Source organism: Gavialis gangeticus, unplaced genomic scaffold, assembly GCF_001723915.1.
Source record: "Gavialis gangeticus isolate Ggan-Ray unplaced genomic scaffold, GavGan_comp1, whole genome shotgun sequence".
Lineage (NCBI taxonomy): Eukaryota > Metazoa > Chordata > Crocodylia > Gavialidae > Gavialis > Gavialis gangeticus.
The window spans coordinates 178,293,769-178,304,780 of record NW_017729024.1 but is presented as its reverse complement, the minus strand read 5'-3'; the positions used below and the strand labels follow the sequence as shown (position 1 = coordinate 178,304,780).

General features: G+C 46.3%; 1 protein-coding gene across 2 annotated transcripts in view; it reads left to right on the top strand.

Annotated features, from left to right (window-relative positions):
• ZBTB7C (zinc finger and BTB domain containing 7C) overlaps positions 1-8,027 on the top strand; it is a 193,436-nt gene extending 185,409 nt beyond the window's left edge. For both annotated transcript variants that reach the window (XM_019518140.1, XM_019518139.1), the window contains exon 3: positions 937-8,027. In XM_019518140.1, the coding sequence (XP_019373685.1) occupies positions 937-1,573 (637 nt within the window). In that variant the 3' untranslated portion in view covers positions 1,574-8,027. The remainder of the gene's footprint in view (positions 1-936) is intronic.
• The last annotated feature ends 2,985 nt before the right edge of the window (positions 8,028-11,012 follow it).

The window sequence follows — 11,012 nt, the reverse complement described above, 5'->3', positions numbered from 1 at the left end:
GATCATAGAAGGCCACCAGGTTGGTCTGACAGGACCTGCCACTGATGAACCCGTGCTGGTTGCCCCTAAGCATGAAATCCCCTGCTGGCACCTCATGGACGTGTGCCAGCATAATTTTCTCGAACAGCTTGCCTAGGATTGAAGTAAGACTAACTGGCCTATAGTTTCCTGGGTCCTCCTTCTTCCCCTTCTTACCCGCTCCATTGCAGTTCCTCATTTGTGGTAGGACCTTTCTCTTCCTTCAGCAACAAAGGGTGTAGGAAGCAGGGGGCAGTGCTAGGGCAGTAAGACCCAGCTGAAGAAGCAGATTGTGCCATTCCCCTACCTGAACCTCCCATGCTGTGATTCTGCATTGGTGCCAGGGGATAAATGCCAAGTCAGTCTCAATGCAGACAGCCATGTGAAGGCCACTGGGCAGAGCTGAATGAGGATGCTGAAAGGAGCTGGGCTTAAGGAGCCCATTACAACTGGTGTTATGAGACCTTCTCTTTGGTGTAGATAGATGGAAGCATATGGGGCATCCAGGATTGATCTAGGCTCGTCTCGACAGGAGAGTTGTGCTGGTATAAAGATATGGAAGTGAAGTGATACAGTTGTACCAGTTATATATACACAGCTCCCCCCATACACAGTGCTATGCCAGTAAAATTATCCAGCAGTTAAACTGTACCAGGATAATTATACTGGTAGCACTACATTACTACCGTTACACTGCCTGTCTGAACAAGTGCTAGCACTACAAAAGCTTGTCTGGCTGGTGGGCCTGGAGCACAGTAAGGGCAGGGACCGTAATGCAGGAGCATCATTTGTACCAACGCTGCTGCCAGGCTTACATCCCAAGGGGCTCAGTGCCTTGGTTTCCACAGCAGCCTCTTCAGCAGAGGTCAGCGTAGCTGCCAAGCAAATGATAACAGACGCCTGCCTCTTGTTTTGTAGGCAGGACAAGCTAAAAATCCACATGCGGAAGCACACGGGGGAGAGGCCGTACCTCTGCATACACTGCAACGCCAAATTCGTGCACAACTACGACCTGAAGAACCACATGCGCATTCACACCGGGGTGCGGCCCTACCAGTGCGAGTTCTGCTACAAGAGCTTCACCCGCTCCGACCACCTCCACCGCCACATCAAGAGGCAGAGCTGCCGGATAGCCCGGCCCCGGAGGGGACGCAAGCCAGCGGCCTGGAGGGCGGCGAGTTTACTGTTTGCACAGAACAGCCAGCCAGAAGAGAAGGGCTTCATGATGCCGCCCACTCTGGAAGAGATGAGCAGCCATCTCGGCAGCGCGGCCATGTGCCTTCCCGGCCCCAGCCCCAAGCACTTTATGAGCGGGGCCAAGTCTGCTCTCAATCTGCAAGAGCTGGAGAGCCAGTTTGAAGAAACGCAAATGAAGCTGTTCGGGAGGACGCACCTGGACATGGAAAGGAACGGGGGCATCTTTGCCTTTGCCCTGGGCCACAACGACAGCCTCTCGGCGCGGCCCTATTTCCCTCTGCCAGACCCGTGGAGCACAGGATTTAGTGGCCTGGCTGGCCTAAACCACCTGGCCCCAATTTCTGAAGCTAGCAACTAAGCCCCTTCCTGTCCAAGCGATGGGTTTGCTGTAGTCCGCACCGTCCGTAAAGAGCGAAGGATCGCCCTCCACTTCTGATTTTCAGCCGTCTCTCCGCGCCTCACTCCGATTGCTCGCCCGCGCCGATCTAGACGACATCCCGGGACTTCAGGCAGGTGTGAGGCCCAGAGCCGCGCACGAGCAACCTGCGGCCATTCTTCTGAGCGGGAGCTTGCTGCTGTTGCTCTGTGATGGATGCTTGCTCAAGGGAACCTGGGTTGGGCTTATCAGGGACTCCACCACTGCCATTTCCTCAGACCGCCCTTTTACAGACCGTGCCTAGGGCACTCGGCGCAGAATCGGATGAGGGTGTCATTAGCTGCCGGTGATCAAGCCCCCCCACGGATACAGCGTCTCTTTGGTTAGCAGAATCCAACACTGAAGAGGTGAGAAAGATCCAGCTCCAGGGTGGCTGGATTGCTACCTGCTTCTGAAAATGTCCCCTGCCCATGCTTGGAGGTTGTTGTTATCTCCATAAAGCGTCTTTTCGGAGGGACACTCTCTTTGTTGCCCATTCACTACGGCAGATGCTCAGCGGGAGGCTGATAAACACCGACACATTTTTTGCCATCTCCACATTACTTGACCCTTTTGGTCCCAAAGGATTTTATTTTAAATCCTGCAACCAAATGGCATTTTTTTCCCCCTAAAAGGCCCTCAAAATTCCTCTGAATGCAAATCAGTGCAGCTTGTACCAGTGAATAGCACTGAGGATCCAGTCCAGGTATTTGTCAGCCATGGCCAAGATGACACATCTGAACCCCTTGGCAGAGCTGTGCTTATAACATGTTGCATGTGATAACCTGGGAACACTAAGGGAAAAGATTAAATTTTGCTCAGGAGTAGAGCTGAGTGAAAAATGAACTTGTAGGTGGCTGTTCGTAGCCATTTGGGGGGAGAAAAATCTCTGGAAATGAAAACAATCATCAAGATGTTTAGCCAATGAAAAGTTTGGGAAAAAATAATTGTGGGCGAATCAAAACATGTAATTTTTAACAAAATGGACGTGTCTTTGGGGGAGGGGGTGTAAAAAGAGATGTGTTTAATACACTCTGAGGAGATGTTAAATTTGAAATTATTTCCACCCAAAAAGGGGAAATGGGAGCTTTGAATTTTCTGATTTTATTTTAAAACACAACACTCGGTGAAACAAAGACTGAATCCACACTTTTCGCAGGAAAACAAAGTTCTGGGCAAATTCTTTTTCACAGCTCTACTCAGGAGATCCCCCTGTAAAAGATGATACTAAAGAGTCCCCAAACTAGGCTGTCAGCAGGCTGTAGTAGAAATCGTATTTCTGCAGAGTTTGTCAGTTCAGAAGATGGAGTTTATCATACAAAATATGAAATACTCAAGTGAATGAGGCCATTGCTAGGAATATGTGCCCACATTCCCCTTTTAAGCAGTGGCGATAACTTCATTTAATCGTCTGATGACCTGCAGTTACTAGGAAGCTAATCCAGAGACTGGTTTTAAATTGAACCAGGACTCAAAAATGTAAATGTTAAAGATGAGGGCATTCTCTCTCCTTTACTATTATCTTTCCATTTCATTAGGATCAAAGGGAAGAACCGTAGCTTGCTTTTTCAGCATTCAGTTTATCCTTTGATGGTGCTGCTTGAGAGTCACGGTTCAGTGAGGGTCTCACTACTGGCACACTGATGTTCTTACACTCATGGGCCAAAACGAGTACGCTCTTAGAAGTCATCCCCCCTTATGCATCCCCATGTCGGCAAACACTTCAGACACAAACGATTCCTCCCTGGTTTGGGAACACACTGATCCCGATGAACGGCTTGATCCTATTTTTTCCCCACCAACCCTCCAAAAATAAATCTGCAAAGACTCTGTGCAACAAAGAGGTGGGGAAGGAAAAGAAGACTTTTGAAAACTGCATCGAACCTTTTTTTTTTGTACATGTACCAAGTTCTTATACCGACCACGTTTTGCAGACAGCCGGTTACTTCAGGTGTTCTTTGTCTACGATTTGGAATCATTGTAAAGTATCCAAAGATGCTGAATACTGTATAATCTACAAGAACTTGAAGCAAGGTGTTGTTTTTTTGGTTTGGTTTTTTTGGTTTGTTTTGTTTTGGTTTATTTTTTCCTCCTATTTATCCGGCGGGGGGGAAAAAAACTTTGGAATTTTTCTATTTATAACTATTTTTATGTGATTGCTTTCTGTACAAAAAAAAAGACAAAAAAGAGACACACAAAAACAAGTTTGCCTTAGTTAATCATGGGACAATCATCCTTAACTGTTGTTGAAACTATAGATTTGAAGAAAAAACAAAAGCCTAGATACTTTTATGTATTTATTAAACAGTGTTAATTGATTCTCTTAAATTATTAGTGAGACCTGGTCCTTTTTTGTGTGGCAAACATTAGCTGAAGAGTTGCAGAAGTTTAACTACATCTGTGTCGGTTTGCAGAAGATACAAATTTGGCACTTTCCAAAGGCTTTTTATAAGATAATCATGCCTTATTTAATTGTCTCGCTGTAATCTTTCTGGTAAAGGAAACCATTTTTATTATTCTTCCTATTAACAAGTTAAGGTTGATTTTCCGTGAATGGGCTTTTTTTCTGGTCGTATGTAGTTGGCTGATGGCTGAGATCACTTCATGGTGAGAGGAATATTTCTAACCCTGTTTCTGCCTTGCAGTTTCTTTACATTTCAATGTTGTTGCAGTGGTGTCAGGCCACAGGTATCTTGTACTGGTGCTCGTAGGTGTGGGACGTAGAAGGAGTAGCCGTCTCTGTGGTTCTCCGGGCCCCTTCCTGAATTGAACCTTTTCACCCTACTCACATCAATTTTAACATTTAATGAGCTTTTTTTCAGTTGTTCCCTTAAGAATCAAAGGTTACTCACATTGAAACTAGTACAACCCTCCTCATTGCGATGGTTTCATTCCTGATTCACCCTGGTTTGAAGCACAGAATCAGGCCTCCAAGGAAGTTGGGTTTGATTTTTCTCAGCTACTGGCATGATGACATCCTCTTCCTCTTCCCATCATGATTAATTAGGCCTCCAGTGCAGCAGAAACTTAAGCATGTGCCCAACCTGAAGCTGGTGAATAGTGCCATTGATTTCAGGGGCTATAAATCTTGCTTCACCTGAGAACTACGTAGCTCTCAATTTTTCTAAAGAAGTCCAGAAGCCGGGGAAGTGGGACCAAGTCATTAAACAATCAAAGCTCGGTTTAATGTTCCTCATAAAAGTACTAAGTATAAATGAGGCAGGAAACCACATGTTATTCGCTCCCGCTGGTTGGGCCCCATGTAATTCACTTTGAGAGCCCAGCTGTTTGGAGTAGTCAGATATTCAGCTAATCAAATCAAATGCTAAGCCCTGCTTTTGGCATAATAACAAGCTTCACAGCTGGCTTCAGGTAGCTATAAACTGAGAGGGAACAAGCAAAGTAATGCAGTTATATTGTCTGGTACGGTAACAGTGATATCCTGTAAGGTATGGACAAACCACATGCACACAGCTCGTTGGCACTGCGCTGGAGGTCTTGAAGGGCACATGGCAATTGTACCCAAAGGCGTGCAGGGTAAGAGGACGTCCTTCTGAAAATCTGGCCCTGTAAACATTAAGGGACAACACTGCAAAGGGCTGAGTGCCCTCCTGCTGTCCGGCTTACAAAACCTAGGGAAGAGCAAAATGATGCCCCCTTCTTTCCCTTCCCGTCATGCAGCAAATGCAAATGATCTTTGAAGTGCTTCATTGGGTACCAAGGTAATCAAATCTTCAAGCATACCCAAGTGGCTCAGAAGCCTCAGTCCCACTAACTGCACAGGGGAGTTAGGCTCCCAAGGTATATCTGCACTGGCTTGTGCCACCTCTGGGCCAAAAAAATAACCTCCACCCACTGGCGCGCTGGACAAACCTGGACACGTGGCAGTGAGGGCATTCCAGAGATGCCCCCATTTCCCCTCCCTGAGGTATGCTGGATCAAATTGCCCCATCCCTGCCCCCAGCAAGCGCAAGCAAACTTCAGGCTTCATGCTGCCCATCCCATCTAGCAATGTATTCAAGCATCTTCTTCATCTCTGTCCGCCTTCTCTCCCCACTCCCATGCCCCTAACCTTATAGCTTGTGCTGGACTCACATGGCTGCTCCCTGGGTCAGCCTGGAGACAGCTGAACGATAACCACAGAGGGGGCTCAGAGCAGATACTGCCTTGCACCGAATTCTCCCTGCTTCTCTCCTCGCCACCAAGCACCTCTGAAGCTCCTGCTCTGTGGAGCACCCCCTTGCTCTGCAGGCAAGAGGAGATCAGCGCATGGAGGAACCTCTCCACACGCAGGCCTCCATCCAGCCCCTGGCTTTGAAGCAGCGCCTCAGCTGCACGGTGAACTCCTGTGGCTCCCCTGTCATGTCCCATTAGCTTTTGATTTAAAGATCCCTAGCTCCATTTGATTTTATAGGCTTGATTCAATTCCCCCGGGAAGGAGGGTTCGCGCAGCTGATGTGGCCTCGGCAGCGTGACGCCACCAAAATCAAATTCCCAAAGCAAACAAGCCAAAACCACTGCTTGCTTTCTTCTTTCCCACCTCAACGTAGCAGGATGAGAAATGTCCCTGGTATTTGGCTCCGTGTTTCAATTGCAAGGAAACGACCTGGCCAGCCCCTGACTTCATCTCCAGTCTCATGACATTTCGTGGTTTCTTCTTGTGTCTCTGGCTGCGGCAGCAAAGCGATGAGGGGGCAAATCTTGGCTCTCTGGAAGCGAGTGTCTGTTCTTCAGAAGTTAGCTAGGCCAAGACTGGCATGCATGGGGGTGAGAAGCCAGATAAAAGAAGAACGCTCCCCCCCAAGACTCTTTGTGTTTAAATTGCATGATTTTTAAATCAAGCGTGTCATTTGGGGCAGGGCTGGCTTGGATCTGAGGCTAGGACCATGGTGGGGGGGAACTATTTTGGGAGTATTTCCATGTCCCCTTTCATGTTGTGAGCCTACCACATGAGCGACAGGCTACTCACTTGTTGGAGAAGCAGAAAGTAACACTGATTATAAATGCAATCGAGAGGGTCAGACTGAAAGTCTTGAAGTACCTGGCTCCTGTCGAATTCAGTCCCTTTGAAACCCTGTGTCTAAGTGTCCTGAAGATTTGAATTGTTCAGCCTGGATGAAATATGAATGGCTTAAACATGAATAATTTCATGATGAGAGGAGGTGGCAGGAGTAACCCAAGAGGGAAAATGATGCTATTTACCCTGAAGTCACTATTTAAAATTGTTTGTCCACTGTCTAGATAGTCTTGAGCCACTTAGGCAAAACACCCACTGAAATCCATCAGTACGTCATTGCTATCAGTTATATTGCCTCCTACGGCAACCGTGGGATCCTGTAAGCTAGTGACAAGCCACACACGCAAGGCCTCAGTGGTCATAAAACCTTCTACCTGCTTCTTGCCAGCTAAGTTTGTGTCTGGTGGAGGGGGCAGCAGGAGCTACAGGCTTGATGTCCCTGCGTGCAAATAGTCAGAGACAGCCAAAAAATGGGAGCTCTGGCTCTGCTCATAGTGGCCAGAACAACCCACCCCACAGGAAGGACTGAAGCTGATCTTCTTGCAGTGCCAGCCCCTGGAGTCAGGGGATTACACAGAAATCTCACCCTTCATTTGTTTTAAACAAAAGGCAGTTTCCAGCCCTCAGGGTTGCAAAGAAGAGCTGGAGGCCAGGATCTGTATACTACCAAACCCATGAGTATATAGCAAGAACCCAAATTCTTTTTTTTTTACATCTGTGATCTTGGGCAGCCTGGGTCACTTAGGAATGGAAATACTAAGCAACTGGCACATCCTGCATCTGGGCACGGAGTTGGATGAGATGACCCCGAGTCCCTTCCAGCGCTGGGATGTTACCCCAGCTCCAGAACCAGCAGTGCCTTTCTGACTGTCTAGGCTTATCTGCTCCAATGCTTTTTCAAGCTTTGCTTCCAAGGGAGAACAACTGTCTGGTAGGGATCTGGAATGAGAAGGATCATAATTCAGGATCTAACCCACTGACAGGATAAGATGGTATAATTGCCACAGCAGCACTGAAGCCTGGCTGCTACCCACTGCCCAAGAGGGCTGGAAACATCAGTCACGCTAAGCTAACCCCACTACTTTGTTCTCCCATGCCCTTTCCCCCTCTTCTACCATCAATCCACCTCTTATGCAGTGCCCTGAAAGCATAGTATGAAATACCTGCGGCCTGGAAATGCCTTTTCAGTTGTTTTTATGTGTTGAACCAATGTTTTACTTGACTTGCACTAATTGCTGTAGAGCAGTATATTGTTAGATTTCTTTGTTTTGATTTATTGTTTTGGTTGCAATTCCTGTTGGCTAACGAGATGGCAGTCCTATAAACATATCTGTTGCACATTTTACACCCATGGACAAAATAAAATCTTACCTGAAGCAACCAGTGTCCTCAGTACCCTGAGTGTGGCTGCTCCTGTCTCAGGACCCTCATTGCTCCACTCAGCACAAGCCAAGGCAAAGCCCCTCTCCTTTCACACAGTGCCCAGCATTGGCCTCTGGCCATACTGGAAGGGAAGCTCCACTCTCTCTCTCTCTTCCGCTACAGAGCTAAGCAACATCCTCTATCCCAAGCAATAGTAAAGATCAAGTCCCCTACATGCTCCTAATTTGTTCAGGAGTCGATGTCTACTCCGCAAGGCAGCACTGAACATCTTCTGCAGTGCCTTGGTAAACTGAAGTCCTCCTCACCTTTACTGCAGCGTGCAGGATCCAAAAAAGGGTGTGGATTGTCAGCTGGGAATGGTTGTGGTTGAGGGGACCTGATCATCATTCTCCTGCTAATCAGGTACTTAGCTCTGTGTTCCCCTCTGCAGCCCAACTCTTCCTGCGATTAGGCTGCTGTGCTGCTGTGCAGCTGTGCTCTCACTAAAACAGACTCAAGTTGTCTTGCCCTCCCCTCTTCTGCTCTGATGCTCCCAGCACTACCCCTCTGCTGCCCTTATCGATGCACTGCCCTATTCCAATGCTAGTTACAGTATTGTGCCATGCCAACACATCCTTGTCTCTCCCTCACGGCCGGACTCTCTACAGCAGTAGTTTTCAACCTGTGGTCCACAGACCCCTGGTAGTCCACAGACTGTATCTAAGGGGTCCACACAAATGATCAATCAGAAGTATGTGAATACCCACACTTACAATTCAGAGGGGTCCACACCTCCATTTGAAAATTTTTAGGGATCCACAAATGAAAAAAGGTTGAAAACCACTACTCTAAAGAGATTTATAAGCCTGCTATAACCTCCATCCTACTGGATTCACAAGGGAGGAGCTCCCAGATAGTAGAGCTCATGAGTTTCGTGTCTGCAGATCACCTGTGGAAGGGCAGTATTACACAATAATAGCGCTGGCTGGGAATTTCCCACCCAAATCGCTTTTGACAATAATGCTGTTTCTGCAAAATTGAAATTTTCCAACAGGGAAAATTTGATTTTGTCAAAAATGGTCAGTTATCTGTCAGGAAAACTGAAATGAAATGTCTTCTTGGGGTCTGTTTGACTGGAATTGGAATAGTCAGCTGTTAGCCCGATTCTTGAATTGTTCTGACATGTTTCATTTTGAGTCAGTTCAATTCACAGCTGCATCTCCTTTCATTGACACATTGCATTAATGCAATGCACTCTTCCATCAGACGGTGGCATGTGGCAGAGCTTGAGAATCACATGACCGAAGGTCATCATGAAAAACATAGTCCAGCCAAGGGTTCCAGCCCAGAAAGGAGTAGGAGATGCCCACACTACAATGTCCATGAAGTGCCCTTAAAAATAAACACAGTTTAATGTTGATCTGACCCAAATCAAAACACCTCTGGTCTGGTCAATCAATGAGACATTTTGAGTTAGGAACATAGAAATGTTTCATTCCTATTGAAAATGTTGCGGTGATACGTTACACCTTTCTTGAATTCCTCTGTTGCAAAACTCTTCGTTTGGCACTTAAAAAGCAGGTTCACTATTAGACTAGGAAGGGTTTTTAAGACCACCCTCAAGTGGTCTGTCCTAGGCCCATTTCCTCTCAATGTTTGTATCAATTTTGTGGACAATGGACTATAAAGGACACTTAGAAGATTTGCTGATGATGATCAGAATTCAAAATAATCTTGATGTATTGGAGAAATGATTCACAATCAACCAGATGAAATTCAGTAGAGATAAGCACAAATTGCTATACTTAGGGAAAAGAAATCAAATGCCCCAATATGAATAAATGGGTGAGCAGAATGCAGTGGGAGACGAACAAAGTAATACATGAGTGAACAATGTGATGCTGTTGGGAAAGAGGAAAATTTCATTCTGAGGCATAGTAACAGGAGTATTATCTGTAAGACATGAAAGGTAATTATTCTGCTGTACTTGAGGCTAGTAAGACCTCAGCTGGAGAACTGTGGGACACTGCATATAAAGAAAAAGTTAAATAAATTACAGAGAAGAGCAACAAATGTGTTAACAGGTTTAGAAAATACAGTCTAGATGACTGTTGAGGGAATTGGTTTTATTTAGTGTTGAGTAAGGTGAGGGCATAGAAGACAGCCTTCTACTATGTTAAAGTTGTTCTGAAGGGAATATTACCAATTGTTCTCCATGGTCACTGGGGATAGGACAAAAAGAAACCAACCTAACTTGGAGCAAAGAAGTTTTAGGTTAGATATTAGGAAAAACTTTCTAACAAGAAAGGTGGGAGCATCTACATAAGATGCTCTAAGGTGCATTAGCCTAAATTGAAGGCTCATTAGGGCATGCGTCTACACATGTGCACACTTAATGTGCTTTTAAAAATGGCAGCTTTAGGCATGAATAGTTAAAGCACATTAACGCACATGTAGACACATTAAAGCTCATTAAAGCTGCATGTGGACTGACTTGGGACTAAAGTTAGTCCCAAGTCAGTCCACATGCAGCGTTAATGCGCTTTAATACCTGCATGTATAGACACCTGCCTAAACCCGCTTAATGTGCATTAAGCTAATGTACATTAAATTTAGGCACGCTTAAATACATGTGTGGACATGCCCAGTAGTTAGCAATGGAACAGCAACAGTTTCCTTAGGACCTGGTGGGATCTGCTTCCCTGGAGGTTTTGGGAGAACAAGTTAGACAAGCAGCTGTCAGAAATGGTCTAAGCATTTTTGATCCAGCCTCTGTGCAGGCTTGGAGATCTCCTGCAGTCCATTCCTACCCTACATTTCTCTCATCTGGTGAAAAATTGCACTTATGTCCATTTGCACACCGCTGTACAGCCCCACCTCCATTGTCGTGGAATAGAAGAAGCGTGACCCTGGGGCTGGCACCTTGCAGGTCTGTTTTCCCAGAACCACTGTGAGCATGATACAGGCTAAGCATCTCAAGGGGCAGATATAGGGGTAGACTGA